Source organism: Nymphaea colorata, chromosome 8 (genome assembly GCF_008831285.2).
Source record: "Nymphaea colorata isolate Beijing-Zhang1983 chromosome 8, ASM883128v2, whole genome shotgun sequence".
NCBI lineage: Eukaryota > Viridiplantae > Streptophyta > Magnoliopsida > Nymphaeales > Nymphaeaceae > Nymphaea > Nymphaea colorata.
Genome location: NC_045145.1, coordinates 22,112,163 through 22,129,830, shown reverse-complemented (window position 1 = coordinate 22,129,830; position 17,668 = coordinate 22,112,163). Strand labels below are relative to the sequence as shown.

Sequence of the window (17,668 nt, the reverse complement as noted above, 5' to 3'; positions counted from 1 at the left end):
TAGACCAAATTGTTATGTATATTTGAATCCAAATCCAATCAGATATCATTTCTTAAATCCAAATCCTTCCGGATTTCTTACTTGGATATATTAATTGTTTCTTTTTCATGTAATATTTAGCGGAATGATTCAGTTAGATCCCGATCCAAATCAGATAATATTAGCATCCCTATGGATTCGGCTTTTCTTTCTCCTTACAAACAATCAACTTCAAAACCAGTACAGTTGTCCAATACTAATGCTGGACAAATTCGCCAAGCTATATGTATATATAAGAAACAAAAAGCTTGCCGACAACAAATATTAATTCAAATTGAGGAAGAGAGAGAGACAGAAACAGAAAAATAGAACTAATTGATCACAAAAATGTAATCGACAAATTGTCACCAAAGTAGAAACCAAACTGGTTAGTTGCACACTCCTGTGGATGTGCAATGAATAAAATAGACCCAATAAAGTTAAAAAAAAAACTTTAGACGGATGGAAAGAGGATAATGAAAATATTAAAAGTTTAAAAATTTACATGTTTTTATAAAAAAAAAATCTAAAGATCCCCCAACTGTCCTTATTTTGTTGAGTGCACATTTTGTTGCATGCAAACTCCTGTGCACGCAACTTGACGATCTCGGTAACAGATGTCGTGAGGGAGAAGATCTTGAGACTTGATCGTAATTGCACACATAACCCTGTCAAATTAAACTCTAAGAATCACTAAGCCCTGAGGATACAGAGCCATGTCAAAGCCTTGAGAATCAATCAGCCGTCGGGATACAGAGCCTTGATGGTTGCAATCATGGAGCTCCACCTTCCTTGTTTGAGGTTTCAGGGAAGGATGCATGACTGCTTCAGGGACTGAACTATGATCCAACCCCAACAGATGGCCGAGCTCATGAAGGGCTACTGACTGCAGGTCATTCGACCCCTCTGTTTCTGCCAATTTCTGAGGGTCGATCGCCCATAAATCATCTGCGTCGTAGTGAGTGATCCCAATCGGTGGATCGAAAGAGTGCGCCAGCGACCCACCACGACCATCAAATGCCATCGGACAACTTACGTGCTTCCCTCTGTAGAAGACGATGTGTAGATTGTCTGGTCTCAATAACGTCTCTACGAACACGAACGGCGAGACGGCGGCCCATGTTTCAAATGCTGCACGGAACACTGGTCTCAGATCTTCTATAGGATATGGCAGGTCTGTAAAAGATCCTCCTCGTTGTCAAGGAGAAATCAGTGGAAATCAAATCCACTAACCTTGGCAACGTAAAAGATCTTCCTTGAGGAATAGTGGAAATCAAATCCACTAAACTTAGCAAGGAGAAAACGTCATTGGAGGAGCAACCCAACTAAGGAAAGAAAAGTTTGAATTCAAACTTTTCTTTCCCCTTCCTCTCAATCGTTATGGTGTATTTCCTTACAGGTTGTAATTATCTCATATTTCTTGAAGTGTTGTATTCTTTCCATACCTTGTAACGTGCTACACACTATATAAAGGAGAAGATATCCCTTGCATAACAACGCAAGAGAGTTAGCCATTCTTTGTGTCGTCTCTCTCTCTCTTTCTCTCTCACTGTTCCTCTTTCTTTCAAGGTCGGCCGTCCTCCAGATCTTGTACAAGAAGTTCCTCCTTGATGCTGGCCAGCGAGCACCATTGAGCTTACAGAGCGTTGAAATTGAGTTGCCGATAACATTAATATTCCGGTGGATTTTTGCCCAGATTGGGGGTTTGATGATATCTCTTACGCCGCACCTCGGTTGGATCAGGTGGTGCATTGTTGCAGAGTCGAGTATTCCTGTAGCATTGAGGTTGAAGAACAGTTGGTATATCTTGATGGCTGCCTGGAGATGTTCATCAAAAACACGAGGGAACGCTCCTATGTCCCCAACTGTGTCCAGATAACCAAGACGGTAAAGATATTTTTTCAGGGAAGGGAGCACTGAATGGTTGTGCCCTGTGCCAAAGCCAGAAAGCTGCCGGAGTTCTGGCCAAGTCTTTCCTAAAGAATGGTGGGGCATCTTTTCTCAATTAGACAATATATTTCTGTGTGTTTGTGACAAGGCCACGAACCATTTTGGTTTGTGCAGCACACACCATATGTTAAGTAATGACATTAATAAATGATGAGTACGCACTCGATCAAGTTACTGGATCCTGATTAACTATGTGACGATCAACTCTCAATGATTCAAACAACAACTATTTGGTCATCCTTCTCCTCAATTAAATATTTGACAAAATTCCAATGAGCCGACATGGGAGATTAACAAATCGCCGCTCTACTTTTTAACTTCAGGCAAAGTCTCGGTCAGTCGAACAAAGGGTTTAGTAAATTATAAAAGTAACCCTGAATCAACGTTGTTTCTGCAAAAAAAAAAAGAAAAAAGAAGAAGAAGAAAAGAAAAAGAAAGCATAGTTCAAGATCTCTCCGCTTGGCACTGACAACTGAAACTCTAGTGTAAGGAAGGAGAGGGGGTTGGGGAAGGAGGGGAGCTGCAGCTCTTGCTTGGGCAATGGGATCACCCAAAAAAGTGATCTCTTTCGCACCAAAAATTGGGTGTCATAAGTTTCTCTGTGAGGGGAGAACTGCACAAAACACTGCATTTTCTGGCAAAAACCAGTCTGAAAACGGTGTTTTAACATGCAAATCAGTTGTTATACACTAGATCACAACTGTGACAGGAATCCAACAAGAAATAGGGTAAAAAAACAGGTGAAATTGCTAGAAAATCAACTACAACAATAGCCGATCCTGTCTACAGTTTTGGGTGAAAATCGACTGAAATCCGGTCGATTTGCGGCTGAAAATCCACAATCACACTGAGAACATGAGAAAAAAAAATAAAAAGTATTTGATTTAAAATGATCAAAACCAAGAAGATCAAAAGGAATGGCTATACCAGCGCGCGTTGGATAGTTTTAGGCAAAAGCCCCACCAAAAGCCTTCTGGCAAAAGATCTGTCGAGATCATTCCTTTATCCTAAAACTATCCTCAAACCTATCTGGTGTAAAGAGTCACCACCAACTCTTGGGAAAGTCTAGAGAACTCAAGAGGCTATAAGCCTCTTCCTTTTTTCGGTGGATGTAATCATTAAAGAAAAAAAATATATAATAAATAAAAATATAAAGTGTAGAAATCAGTCGAAGCATCATCCACCGACTTCTTCATCCCTATTTACATGCCTATAAATAGGGATGATGAGCATAGTGAGGTGTGTGAAAAAGAAGTCTGTTGAGTGGATTGCGTTGAGTGGGTGCTTGGGTGATACAAGTACAGCAAGGGGTGTCTTCTTTAGTAAGTGAGGTAGCTTGTGAGTCTTCCTTAGACTCTTGGTGTTCATGTAATATTTAATTGTTAAAAACAGTTATTCGTGGTTTAAGTGTTGATGCACATGTTACATCATTTCTTGGTCAAGTTCAATTTGTGAACTTTGTTGGTGTTGTTATTAAATTCCTGCTAAGTATACTTTGTTAAGTTTATTATTGAGAATTATTTTGGACGTCGAGACTCTGCCAGTTTTTCTTCGCATAAATTTGGGTTTGGATCTAAGTTATATCTTGAGCCCACATTCGTCTTTTCAACAAGTGGTATCAGAGCGAGGTTACATCAAAGGCCAGTTTACTAGTGAGATTAATTGAGCCAATTATATTCAGAAATTATGATGGCATTAGTGGTTGCATTAAACAATATTGAGAAGCTTAACAATAGCAATTATGGCTATTGGAAATCTTGCATGGAGTCGTATTTTCTAGGACAGGAATTATGAGAGATAGTATTGGGATTAGACACAAATATTCCTGTCGATGAGGAAGCTAAAAAGAAATGGATGATCAAAGCAGGAAAAACTCTATTTCCAATTAAGGTATCAATTGATAATGACTTATTAGAGCATATATGTGATGCTACGACTCCTAAAGAAGCATGTTTCTTTACCCTTTCTTGATGTCCCATACCTCAGACTTCAGTTGCATAATTCTGGACCTAGAATGAGCAGCGTATGACTACGTGAGATATTTCCATACTTCAACAGAGGATTTCAGCTCTACGATCTGAGTGTGAATGCTTTCTGGTAAGGATCATTTGATCCAGCTTAACAACAGGTGGTCCTGTCTAAGCAGTTGAACATAGTCTTGGTTGACTACGGTCCTACTTCCCACATATATGGGTGACATTAGAACCATAAAAAAACCCCATTAAATCACAAGATATCAAGATAGGAACAAACTGAGATTACCATATCTTGTAGTTTTCTGCATTAAGCTTGATGCTTAAGAAATGTTGTAAATTGATGGGGTATTGCATAAGTGGAGAAGTGAAAATCATACCAGAACTTGTATTGTCTGAAGATCCTGAATTTTCTGACGTTGGTGCTGGACAATCCACCATGGCTATCAGTCTTGATTGCTGAAATACACGCTAAAACAAGGCCTGAAGTTGGCTCTGATACCATAAAAGAGAGAAGAAAGAGCAGAGCAAAGACATGTTTACGTGGTTAAGTCAATTTGACTTACATCCCCTAGAGATCATTTTTTTATTTCTATTTCTTCACCCTGCTTCGTAAATTAAGGCTTTTCTATTTAACAAGGTTCCATTGCTTTTCTATTTATCAAGGTTCCATTTGAACTGTTGTAAACATATTTCTTTACTATTTTGTTTTGAGCAGTTTCTTTAATTTGAGAGATTCTTGTATCTTTTTTCCATCTTCAATTCTTTTGCCATTACCACTGAGCTTCTTTCCATCTTCAATTCTTTTACCATTACCACTGAGCTTCTTTCCATCTTCAATTCTTTTACTGTTGAGCCTTTCTTTGGTAGAGTCGTCCCTTTCCTTAAGAGAGCCAACCCCAGAAGATGGCCGATCTCATGAAGGGCGAGAGATTGCAGGTCTCTCGATCCCTCCATTTCTGCCAATTTCTGATGGTCGATCACCCATATTTCATCTGCATCATAGTGACTCTTGCCAACCGGCGGATAGGTTGAGTGTGCCAGCGTTCCCCCACGATCATCAAATGGCTTTCTACAATTTGGGTGCTTCACCGTGAAGAATGTGAAATGCAAATTGGCGACCATGACAACCACTTTGTGGCGACTCTGAGAACTTGGACGGTGAGATGGTGGCCAGCGGTTATCTGTCAGCTTTTAGAGCATTGAAGTTGAGTTGCCGGCGAGCAATTGCTGCCTATAAACCAAATCCACGCCTACTCAAGGATGGAGCAAATCTGGCAACTCCAAGCATGTCACCGATTTTGCGCAGGAAGAATGTCTTCAAGATAAAATCAAATGTAACTTCCTTACTAAAATAAAGGAGAAACATCTCCTCAATTTCGCATGACTGTAATGTGGTACCTTGATAGTGGAAATCTCATCATGGTGATAGTAGAGTGGTGAGGTACATCATGGAAGTAGGAGATTTCTCAGAACCACGTTAACCTTTTCTTACTTTTCTCTCTCTTTCAATTTTTTTAATAGCCCTTTTTGTCTCTCTCAATTTCTTATCCTGGCCCTGGCCGATTATGAGTATTGGATACTTATTTAAAACCGATGTTGTTATGAATTTGAATTTGAATTAGATCAGTCATTTATGTATATCTAAATCCAAACCCAAATCCAGTCTGATATCATTTCTTAAATCCAAATCCTATCTGATTTCTTACTTGGGTATTAATTGCCTTTTTATTCGTATCCTATTTTATTGGAATGGTTCAGTTAGATCCTGATCCAAATCAGATAATATTATCATCTCTATGGGCTCTGCTTTTCTTTCTTCTTACAGACAATCAACTTCAAAAGCACAACAGTTGTCCAAAACTAATGCTGGAGAAATTCGTGAAGCTATATATATATATATATATATATATAATGAGAAAAAAAAGCTTGCCGACAACAAATATTAATTCAAATGGAGAGACAGAGAGAAACAGCAAAATAGAATTATTTGATTAGAAAATGTAATCAACAAATAATCACCAAGGTAACAACCAAACTGGTTAGTACATGCCTTGGATGCATAAGGATGTGTAATGATAAAATAGACCCAATGAAGTGTATATATATATACTTTTAGAAGGATGGAAAGAGGATAATGAAAATATTAAAAATTTAAAAATTTACACGTTTTTATAAAAAAAATTCTAAAAATACCCCAACTTGCCTTCTTATTTTGTTGAGTGCACATTTTGTTGCATGCAAACTCCTGTGCACGCAACGTGACGATCTCAGTAACAGATGTCACGAGGGAGAAGATCTTGAGACTTGATCCTAATTGCACACGTAACCCTGTCGAGGGGACATGACATTTCTTTTAATTCTTATCTTTTAAGAGATTATTTTGATCAAAGGGCAGTTTTGTACCAGTTTGACATTTCCTTCGAGAGGTAGAAGTTTGAGACTTGTCATGTGCATGGATTTGAAGATGGTCAAAATTTAGTACCCATTTGTTAATGGGTTATGGCCATTTGTTAATGTCTCATTTGTCAACGGCTTAATGTTTAATAGTTGAAAGTTTTGTTTCCGTTTGTCTCAAATAGATTGCTGTTGTCAGGATCCGTATCTATTGAATGTGTACATGCACGTGGGATATATACATATATATAGCAAAGAGAGAGAAAGAGAGAGAGAAAGCCGTTAAAATGGAAATATATAACAAAATTTGGAGACAATAAGTCCCCTAACTACAAGAACAAACCACAAAAGCAAAATAAAAGAACAAAATATATAAGTTAGCAACACAATAAAACATAATAAGAGGGGTGGAGAGATAGTTAACAGATGGGACGGCCGAGTTACCCAGCAGTAGTAAACGAAGAACGGCGCTGTAGCCGAATAGCAAAGTGGACATCCCCCTGCACAAGGCGTGCTACAGACTTCGACGATATGAAGGTACCCATAAAGACCCTGTTGTTGCGCTCCTCCCAAATGTGTCACCAAGAGAAAATGGGCCACAACCTCCAAACATGACCTCAGGAAAAAAACATGTGGGAGGAAGGACAAAAGAGAAAAAAAATAGTGAATAGAGGGTGAGTCCGGAAGGTTACTAACAAAGGAAGGCCATGCAGATACAAAAACACTATAGAAGCAAGAACATGAGGTAAAAAGGTGAATACGAGACTCAGCTATGGCGAGACAGATGGGACATTGGTTAGCTAAACTAATACTAAGGCGCTGTATGTAGTCAAAAGTATTGATGTGACCAGTAAGAAGAAGCCAGACAAAGGCAATGGCACAAAGAGAGGGACCAGGGAACCAGGGTGGGAGTGACGCAATAGAAGAACCAAAGGAGGCAAGGTAACAAGAAGAAAAAGTGAAATCACAGGAGGGCAAAAAAGGCCAAGATGGGGGGGGGGGGGTGAGCGGAGGGAGGTTAGCAAAGTGTACGAAAAAGGAAAGAGCAGAAAGCAGGCCACACCAAAATTGTGAAGGAAACTTGTGAGGAATGGAAATATTCCAATTACTAGTGGAAGACATGTCATATTTGAAACAAATGAAAAGGAAGATGAAAGAAAGCTCAGTTGCCGGACGCCATCACCAAGAACATAAAGAAGACTCACACATCCGACTAACGTTGGTAACCCCAACACCCCCAAGAAGACGAGGAAGGACAACCATATCACAACGCGCAAGGCAATCCAAAGGGCGATCACCATCCCAAATAAAGTTTCGAATGATTTTGTCAAACCTTCTTAGTACAACCACATGAGGCCGAAAGACTGCCAAGGCATGAAGAGGAACATACACAAGATAATGTTTAGCAAGGGCAATACATCCTGGGAGGAAAAGTAGCTTTTCCTGCCAACAATGGAGGCGATCCAATAGTTTTTGCTCCACTCCATCTCAAAAGGAGGGCGTAGGAGGCGACAACGTAATCTGAAGACCCAAGTAGTCCATGGGCAGGCCAATATCCTTACAACCAAAACAAGCTTCCGCAAGAAGCACTGTGACCGGGTATGCATGAACGAGAGAAATGTGACACTTGGAGGAATTAATAAAAAGACTTAAGATGTGCTCAAAAACTCGAAGGATGAGCCAAGTTCTCACAATCTATTAGTGAGAAGCAGTGCCAATCAAAAGAAAGTCATGAGCATATTGGAGGGGGAAGAAGGCTTGCAAGTGGGGGAGTGAATGTGAAGTGATGAAGCCAACGAGTACAGTGTGACGAAATAAGGCAGAAAAGCACTCAGCAACTAAGTTGAAAAACAATGGTGAAAGTGGACAACTCTGACGGAAGCCACGACCGAGATAGAAGAATTCGCCACACATCCCATTGAAGGAGACCGCAAGCTGGGCCCAGTGACAAGCGAGACAATCCACTAACGAAACGATGGACCAAAAGCAATGCGGTTGAGGAAGTCAAATAGGAACTCCCAACTAATTGAATTAAGGCCTTGGAAATATCCAACTTAGGGATGAATGAGGGAAGACACAAACAATAGAGGGAATGAACAACCTCTTTGGCTAGGACAACAGCGTCATGCAAATGCCGACCCTTGATGAACGCAACATGAAAGGGTTTGAAGTTAGAAAGCATAACAGGTGCAAGCCGCATAGAAATCAACTTAGCAATAATCTTGTAGGAAGTGCTTAAGATGGAGATCGGGCGAAAGTGGCTGACGTCCGTAGGGTTAAGATGCTTAGGCACCAAGACACAAGTGGCTTGGTTAAACTCCTTAAGAAAGATAGAGTTGGAGGCAAATTCATCACAAAACTCGAACACATCGACACTATAAGCCCCCCCAAAAGCTGCGAAAAAACTCAATAGGAAAACTATCAATGCCAAGCGCCTTACCAAGCCAAGGGCCCAAACAACATTCTTGATTTCTTGTAGTGTAGGAAGGGCCGCTCAAGAGTGGCCGCGCAAGAGACCGAGAATGATGAGAGGTAAATGTCTGGCAGCGGGCAACAAAAGCGAAGAGGTTTAAAGTAGAATTCACAGAAATGAGTGGTCAAAGCAGGGAGGATGTCATCACCAAAAAAATTCCCTGTGCCCAATAACCATGGACTGGAGCAACGCCTGACGGTGTCTTTGAGAGGCAGTCAAGTAGAAGAAACAAGAATTTTGGTCTCCAGGCAAAAGTCAACCCAACCTAGAACGCTGCTACCAGTGGATGGATTCCCTAATCCGCCACTCATGAGCAAGACACTGGAGACAAATGAGACGAGAAAACTGATCCGTAGAAAAATTGTCAGATGACTGGAAAGACATAATCTCCTCATCCCAAACGGTCACCTCAGAAAATTTGTCGCTCCAAAAACGTTTCCAAGCAATAACCTCACACTTGATGCAATGCAGCTTACGCGAGAGCCTAAAAGCAGCCCATCTACCAATGATCGTGCAAGCCCACCACCTAGGGATGACATGAACAAAGGACTCATCCCGGAGCCACCAAATCTCAAAGCAGAACAGGGTGCACCCGGTTCCAGCTCTAGCCCAAAACAAAGAAAGTAATAGCGAAGCATGATCAGACAAATGTTTTGGTCCTAAGACCAAGGACGACGAGGAAAAAGCAGAGAACAACTTAGACGAGAGGAAGACATGGTCCAACCTTCGGAGAATGGGAGGATTTTTATTATTGGACCAAGTAAACTTACCATTATTCAAAGACACGTCGAAAAGGTCGAACTCATCAACAAACGAGCGAATGACAAACATAGACAGACCAAAAGTGATAGGAGAGGGGAGTCAGAGGGCTAAAGAGGTAATTAAAGTCTCATGCCAAAAGTCATGGTAAAGAAGCAAGCTCAAGAGCATGATGAAGTTCAGTCCACAGTTGGTCACACAAGGCCCCAACGCAAGGGCCATACCACAGTAATTAAGACCGGGCCATTGGACCAGAGACCATCGAGGATGACCGAAATAGAGAACTTACCAACATGCACAACCACCCATGCAAGAGGCAGAGACCAAGCCAGTAGAATGCTGCCAACGACACCATTAGCCGAAAAGTACCCAAATGATGATCGATGTAATAAAGTGCGAATGCAAGCATGAGATACCACAGACAGCTTGGTCTCCACGACAATAAGCAAGGAAGACTCATGATGCCGGACCGAAGAAGAGATGTATCTACACTGATAACGGGCACTCAGGCCACACACATTCCAACAAGCAACCTTCATGGGGAAACCTTTTGAAGCGACGCACACCTAGCCGTCCTAGCATCACTAGGAGGGAGGATGGAGGTCGCGAATGCCCTGATCCTAAGCAATTCCCATCACAACTTGGCAAGGCTAGAGTGGGAGGCCGGCGCAATAGTGGCAACAAACAAAAAATCCAGTTGTTCCTGTGGAAGCGAGACCCTAAGAGAGACAAGCACGTCCGTAAGGGAAATGCCCAATTCATCATCTAACAAAGGAGAAATAGGTGGCAACCTATCAGGCGAGATGGGACTAACAGAAGGTCCGGCGATGGGACCAGACAACCAAGTAGGAGAGGGAGGGGACCATGTCCAAGTAGCCAAAATGTTGAAGATATCTTTTTAGGGAGGGAAGCACTTCATGGCTTTGTCCTCTGCCATTGGCAGAAAGTTGCAGGAATTCTGCCCCTGCTTGGTAATGGAAGTTGTTATTGTGACCAGAAGCCCACGCCATATAGTTGGTCTGGACCAGAAACATGAGGATTGCAGCAAAGGGTAATGTAGAAACCATTTTGGGCATATGGAGGAACTTGATCATGGGGAAATACAGCAAAGAAAACATTGCTCTCATATAGAGGGCATGTAGAACCAGGTGAGCAATGACATCTAAAGTTACTCCATACAGAAATTTATCCATGCTAATTTCAGCTACTTCAAAAATTTATAGAATCAAATGCCTCTTCAAAAGAATCATGGTGCAACTTTTCTTACTTAAATTAGACAATATATGTAAGCCTGGGCCGGGTTACCGCCCGGTACCCAATACCCGGCCCGGCTCGGGCCTTGAAATATTGATTTTTGGGCTCACTCTATTGGGCCTGGCCCTGCCCAGTAATTAACGGGTCGGGCTCGGGCCCATGACTGTGATTGTCGGGGGCCAGAAAAGCCCGACAAGAATTTTTTTTTCTCAAATAGAAATGACTTAAGGTTTTCAGTTTTCTTCTCTCGACTCCTCGAGTCGAGTCTCTTCTTTTTGCTGTTCTTCCGAAGGGAGTCTTCAATGGCTGGCGCCTGAGAGAAGTCAGAACTCAAGAGGAGGCAATGGGTGAGGAAGGGGCTCGCACTCGCAGTCTCGAAGGAGGAGAGCAGCAGCTCCGGCGAGGAAGGGGCTCGCAATCCCAAAGGAGGCGGTGCTGGCAGGGGAGGAAGGGGCTTGCAGTCCCAGAGGAGGAGGCCGCTGCGCGAGGAGCTCGTCATCGGGGCAGGGCCCACCCATAGTGTAGTTCATTCAGCAGCAGCGGCGGTGATTCGTGGGTGCACTAGAATAGCATTCTTCTTCAGCTTGAAGAACTCGACCTGTTTGCTGTTCTCCTCGTCCATCCTTTTGGGCGTCATAAAGGTCACAGGTGTGCCAGTTTGGTTCCCTTTTCACCCATTCATACAGATTGATTACTTCGTAAACGAGAGATATGCCTCAGAAATCTTTTTGTCTTTGTTAAGGTTGTGGTAGGTTGCAGCTATCAACAGAATGGAGCTTCTCCAGTTGCTTGCAGCTTTGGTGGCACAACAATGATAACAAATAAGAACCCAAGTTAGTTTCTTCTGAGCCATTTACCCTTTTTTTTATTTTGTTTCAAACCGAACCAATTTCATTTTTGCTTGATTTCTTTGCAATGATTTTAGAAGGAAGTATCCGAAAAAGAGCGAACTTTATCTGTATCTCCTTGATACTGGAACAATTACTATTGGCTGCTATACTAAAGCCATTTGTAGATGTCGTGCTTTTATTCCTGTCTCATCTATTCTTATTCATTACTGCCTGACGGAAACTAGAAGATTTTAGCTACTGGAATGGACCATTAAATAGAATCCTGGTTACAATCAATAATTTGATTTGCCATGAAAAGGCATAGTTCTTAGTTCAGTTGCCTCTGCTAAGAACGGGAGGATCTTCAAAATTTGTGGTAGTTTATTAGTGGTTTGATTTGGCATGTGTTCTTGAAAACATGAAGAAAAGATGTTTTCTATGGTTAAGTTATTAGTAATTAATGGCTGTTTCTCTGCATATTGCATATTGATATCTTGTTGCAGTTGCTACTGCTGTCCTCTAGAACTACTCTGTGCTAGTACTCTCAAGTTTCAGCATCATGATTGTATATCCCAAGGCTAGTGAGATGCTCAGTTCAGTTCCTTGTCAGTTCCAACAAATTCTGACCTAGATTGCTTTATGGCTTGCTGCTCCCAATTTGGACTGTTGCACGTGCTTTCAAATCTGTACTTCAGGGAATTCTGCTTACTTTCGAAGGGTAACTAATATATTTTGGTATTGTGTTCTGCAATGTGTTAATGGTTTAGTTTTCTTGCTTTTGATCCTTTTTTTTTTGTCGCCTTGATGTCCATGCCTCTAAGTATAATTTGGTTTGCACAACTAATAAGAATCTAGAAGATTATGGCTGACATAATATCTCATTTGTTATTTGAGAGATGACTTTCTTATTACATGTGGTTTTCTTCTTTTCTGGTTCCTGAAGCATTGGTATTGGTATTGGGTGGTCTTTTTTGATCGGATATGTGAAATTGTCTTGCCTTGAAGTTGTCTATGGCTGTTTGTCTTGCATGGTGAAGTGGATGTTAATAAAACCTTTGTGTCTGTATTTTGAGTTGTCAATTGATGTTCTTTGGTGGATGTTAATAAAACCTTTATGGCTGTATGTCGAGGTGTCACTTGAGTATCCCTCTTTCTTTTTGGGTACAAACTAGGCTAATTGAATATGTTCTGCTACTGTGACAGGGAAAAGTTAAATTCAATGAATTTGCTTCTATACATATTATTGGACATTTATTTTGTCATTAGTTGAATTATGTGCACTCTCACAAATTTATTTACACAAGTCCACTCTGACAAATTTTATTGTGCATCTTATTGTTCTTTTTTTGTCTTGGTTATTTACATGTGTCATTTCAATTTATGCCAGATATGTCGCCTAGTTCCTCTGATAAAGAATATTGTCCAACTCCTATTATAGAATCAGTCGAATCATACTCATCGGCCGAGAGAGAAGCTGTCTCCAAGAGAAAAAAAACTTCAAAAGTATGAGTTGAATTTATATTGGTTACATATAAGCGAAAAGAGTTTGTCAAATGCAAACATTGTGGAGAACGACTAAAAGCAGGCAGTGCTAATGAAACTAGTCATTTTAATCGACATATAAACTCTTGTTTGAAGAGACAAATCAATGAAGGAAAACAAAGAACTTTATCACTTGCAGTTAGTGAATTTGGTGTTTCTCTATGTATACAAAAATTTGACATTGAGTCTATAAGAAAGTTGATGTCAAAGTGTGTAATAGCACATGAGCTTTCGTTCAATTTGGCAGAATATAAATATCATAACAAAGTTCTTCAAGCTCGCAATCCAAGTTTTGTTCCATTTTCTAGAAGAACGTTGAAAAGAAAAATTATGTCAGTGTACAAGATGGAGAAAGCCTAATTTGAAGGATTTATAAATGATTCTACGCAACCAGTTTCATTGACATTTGATATGTGGACTTCATAGCAAACATTGGGTTATCTATGTGTGGCAGGGCAATATATAGATAGATATTGTAAGTTGCATGCTCATATGTTCAATTTTGTTCATGTACCTCCACCACATAATGCAAATAGTTTGTGTGAGGTTTTATATGAATGCATTTCTAAATGAAACATTCAGTCAAAGTTATTTACTATTACTGCCGACAATTGTTCAACGAATGATAGTGTAATAACTACACCAAAAAGGAACTTAGGAAAAAGAAATCTTATTCCAGTGAAAGGCCAACATTTGCATATTCGTTGTGGTGCTTATATTCTAAATCTTATGGTTCAAGATGGTATGTAGGATCTACATGATACAATTTCAAAAATTCATGAAAATGTTAAATATGTGAAGGGATCACCAAAGCGATTACATTTCTTTAAAGATTGTATAAGAACAGTGGGCTTAAATGGTACAAAGAAATTAACCTATGATGTTCCAACTCGATGAAACTCTACATATGTCATGTTGAGGGATGCATTGTTCTACAAAGATGCATTTCAACATTTGGCTTCTGTGGATTCCAATTATATAAATTTACCTTCTGATGATGAATGGTCTTATGCAACTACCTTGTGCCAATTTCTGAAGTTATCCTATAATGTTACAAATATCTTCTCTGCCACTAGAAATGTAACAACTAATGTGGTTTTTGAAGAAATACAGAAAGTATGCAACCATTTGCGTACACATAATGTGGCAAACAATGATTATATAAGGTCATTAGCATATAAAATGCAAGAAAAATTTGACAAATATTGAAAAAATGACTACAATGTCCTCTTTGCAATTGCATTTGTCTTAGATCCTAGGTCCAAATTGGGATATTTGAAGTACGTGCTTGAGAGTTTAAATGAAGTTGATGCAACGATACAATATGAAAAAGTAGAGAGCAGTCTTCATGAATTGTATGCTGAGTACAAAAATGTGTATGATACAAACAATGAAGAAAATGAAAATGCAAACAATGCCATTGTGGAATTGGAAAAAGAGAGACCTTCAGCTTTTTCAAGAGATGCCTTCTTCACATATTACATGAGTTATGCATTTCCTTAAGTACCTCGCACATATCTAGAAGCATATCTAATTGATCCAATAGAACAACCTCGGCCTAATGAAAACTTCAATATATTAAATTGGTGGAAGGCAAATGAAAGTAAGTATAGAGTTCTATCCAAAATGGCTCGAGATATATTGGCAATCCCTATATCCACGGTTGCATTTGAGTCTGCATTCATTAATGATTATCAATGTTCAACCACTCCTAAAACTGTTGAAGCACTAGTTTGTACACAGAGTTGGATTCATGATAAAGATAACTCATGCGAAACATAAGATGTTCATTGTTTAATGTTAAATTTTGATCATTCTTTCTCTTTTTTATGATATACTAACATTGTAGTTTATTTGTGGTGATGTGTTTTTTGTAGTTTCGAAGATAAGAGGAATCTTCTGGTGACGAATTAGCATGATTCATATTTCATTGTGGTAAAATGTTATAACATTTTTTTGACATTTTATAGAATCTCCTTGACACACATGCACACACACGTTGATTTGTTATAGAAATGTGAATGGTTTCTTATGCCTATTGTTGCTCTTGTAGGTGAAATCCAAGTTTGCCATTGAGCCATTGCAAGTGCAAGAGCATCAGGACTGCAATCATGGTGGACATAGAGGGTTACTCAGACTTGTTAGTGAAACATATGTAACTAGACACACTGATTAAGTGATTTTCATTTGTCTATAGACTTGCGAAGGGGTTGTTCTTTGTTCATTGTTATGTCTTAAACCAATCATTTGGATGGCTCATGTATCTTGTTGGCTCGCTCACTTGAAGTAATAGTAAAAACTTGCTTTCTTGTTATTGTAATTTTTATGCATTTGTAAGACTTACAGGCCTTGAGATGCTCAAAAATAAGTGTGGATCCTTCTTATTTGAAGCTTTTTATTTCTATTACTGCTTGCGAAATCACATTGAACTAATGAATGATTTTATATGCCTAAATGGACTGAGGTGCTCAATTCTTTACAAAATGGTGTGATGTATGCTTTTTATTAAATTCAATCTCATATCTTGCTGGTATTTTCAACATATTCAGTTTTTATATAGTTTTCATTTGACTAAATGTTCGTTTGACACAGTCAAGAAACAGGAAACAGATGTGACCCGACCTGACCCACCCAAAAGCCCGGCCCAGCCCACCCGACCCGTTAATAACCGGGCAGGGTTGGGCCTCGGGCATAAATAAAAGTCCGAGGCCCGATATAACATGGGCCCGGCCCGGCCCGGCCCGGCCCGTTTCCAATAACAAGCTTCAATTTTTCATTTTTATCGGGTCGGCCCGGCCCGATGCCTCGCCTTAAATATATGTGTCATGGCACACACCAGTTTGATTTATCCATGCTAATTTCAGCTACTTCAAAAATTGATAGAATCAAATGCCTCGCCAAAAGAATCATGGTGCATCTTTTCTTACTTAAATTAGACAATATATGTGTCATGGCATACACCACTTTGGTTTGCGTGACGCACTACATAAGTTAACTAATGACACTAATAAATGATGAGCATCACTACAAAAAATTTGCCTATTACCGGCAACTGAAAAATGTTGGTCGAAGTGACACAAGCATGGGAAAACATTCTACATGGTTTGCTTAGTAAAATTTTTTGGCGGCACACTCTATGTAATGACTATATCCTAATAATCAATCGTTTGAACAACTTAAACAACTATCTAGCAATAACCTATTTACTAATCAAACAACTATTTGATCATTGTTATCCTTAACTAAATGTTAGTTAATAGTTGTATTTCAGTTTACCCCAGATAGCTGTTTGATCAGCTACATACACTAGACACTGTAATATTCATAGTGAATGATCTCTTCAGAAATAAGCCATAATTTATGGTGAACTTTAGATATATCTGAGTATGCGCTTGACAGCTGCCCAATGGAGGTCGGTTGGAGAATGCTTGAATTGGCACACTTTATTTACAGTGAAAGCAATGTCAGGTCTTGTCATGGTTGCATATTGTAGTGCTCCAACAGTACTTCTATACAAAGAATGATCATTGAATTTTGTTCGAAATGAAAAAATTATGATAGGTCTTGTAGATAGGTGTTGACGTGGGCATATTTGTTCGTTTCAATAAATCTCCAATGTATTTTTGTTGTAAAAGGATCAACCCTTGAGTGGTGTGTTTAGCTTCGATGCTCACTCCCAAGTCTTTGATGGCAAATTCAAAACTAGATGAGAGAATAAGCTTTCGAATATAAATTTCTGAATTTCCTATAACAATGATGTCATCAACCTATACAAGGACATTTGCAATGGTATTTTCTTTTCTAAAATTGAAGAGAGATGTGGCCATACGAGCTTCTTGGATTCCCATTTTGTCAAGAAATGTACTCAATCTAGCAAACCAAACTCTTGGAGCTTGTTTTAGACCGTACAAAGTTTTATATAATTTTCACGCATGTTTTGGAAAACGGCGATTTTCAAAACCAGGCAGTTAATTAATGAAAAATTCTTCAATAAGAGTTCCATGAAGGAATGCATTTTGTACATCAAGTTGCTTAATTTTCCATTTTTTTGAAGAGCAATGGTCAAAACGGTCCTAATAGTGGTGGGTTTGACGACAGGACTAAAAGTCTCGATGTAGTCTATTTCTTCCTTTTGACTATATCCCTCTAGCTCTAAATCTTTCTATAGAGCCATCTGTCTTCCTTTTTATCTTGAAACCCCATTTATACCCAGTAACGTACTTGGCATCCTCGGTAGAAACAAGTTTTCACATTTGATTTTTGACAAGTGTGTTGTATTCATTTTCCATAGCTTTTTTCCACTTTTCACGTTGAAAGGCTTCAATGTGGCTTGGTGGTTCACTTTCCTCAGTCAAGATAGATGTTAAAACTAATGGGCATTTGGTAGAAGAATATGATTAAAAATCTTGAAGCTTTGGGTTTGGTTTGACTATTCCTAGTTGCAAACGGGTGACCATCGTATGAGTCCTAGA

General features: G+C 39.5%; 2 protein-coding genes across 2 annotated transcripts; both read right to left on the bottom strand.

Annotated features, from left to right (window-relative positions):
• Positions 1–694: 694 nt before the first annotated feature.
• On the bottom strand, positions 695–2,013 carry LOC116259628 (metalloendoproteinase 5-MMP-like). Its single transcript, XM_031637484.1, has 2 exons — positions 1,569–2,013; positions 695–1,194 (listed from the first exon to the last, which is right to left on the bottom strand). Exons 1-2 carry the CDS (start codon positions 2,011–2,013, stop codon positions 695–697), a joined length of 945 nt encoding a protein of 314 aa, XP_031493344.1.
• A 2,651-nt stretch (positions 2,014–4,664) lies between these two features.
• On the bottom strand, positions 4,665–5,066 carry LOC116259627 (metalloendoproteinase 2-MMP-like). The gene has a single exon (XM_031637483.1). The coding sequence runs from the start codon at positions 5,064–5,066 to the stop codon at positions 4,665–4,667; it is 402 nt and encodes a 133-aa protein (XP_031493343.1).
• Positions 5,067–17,668: the final 12,602 nt, after the last annotated feature.

Coding starts and splice junctions, on each gene's coding strand:
- LOC116259628 (XM_031637484.1), bottom strand. CDS start 2,013: ATGCCCCACCATTCTTTAGGAAAGACTTGGCCAGAACTCCGGCAGCTT. Junction 1,195..1,568: donor CCTTGAAAGAAAGAGGAACA/GTGAGAGAGAAA, acceptor GATCTTTTACAG/ACCTGCCATATCCTATAGAA.
- LOC116259627 (XM_031637483.1), bottom strand. CDS start 5,066: ATGGTCGCCAATTTGCATTTCACATTCTTCACGGTGAAGCACCCAAAT.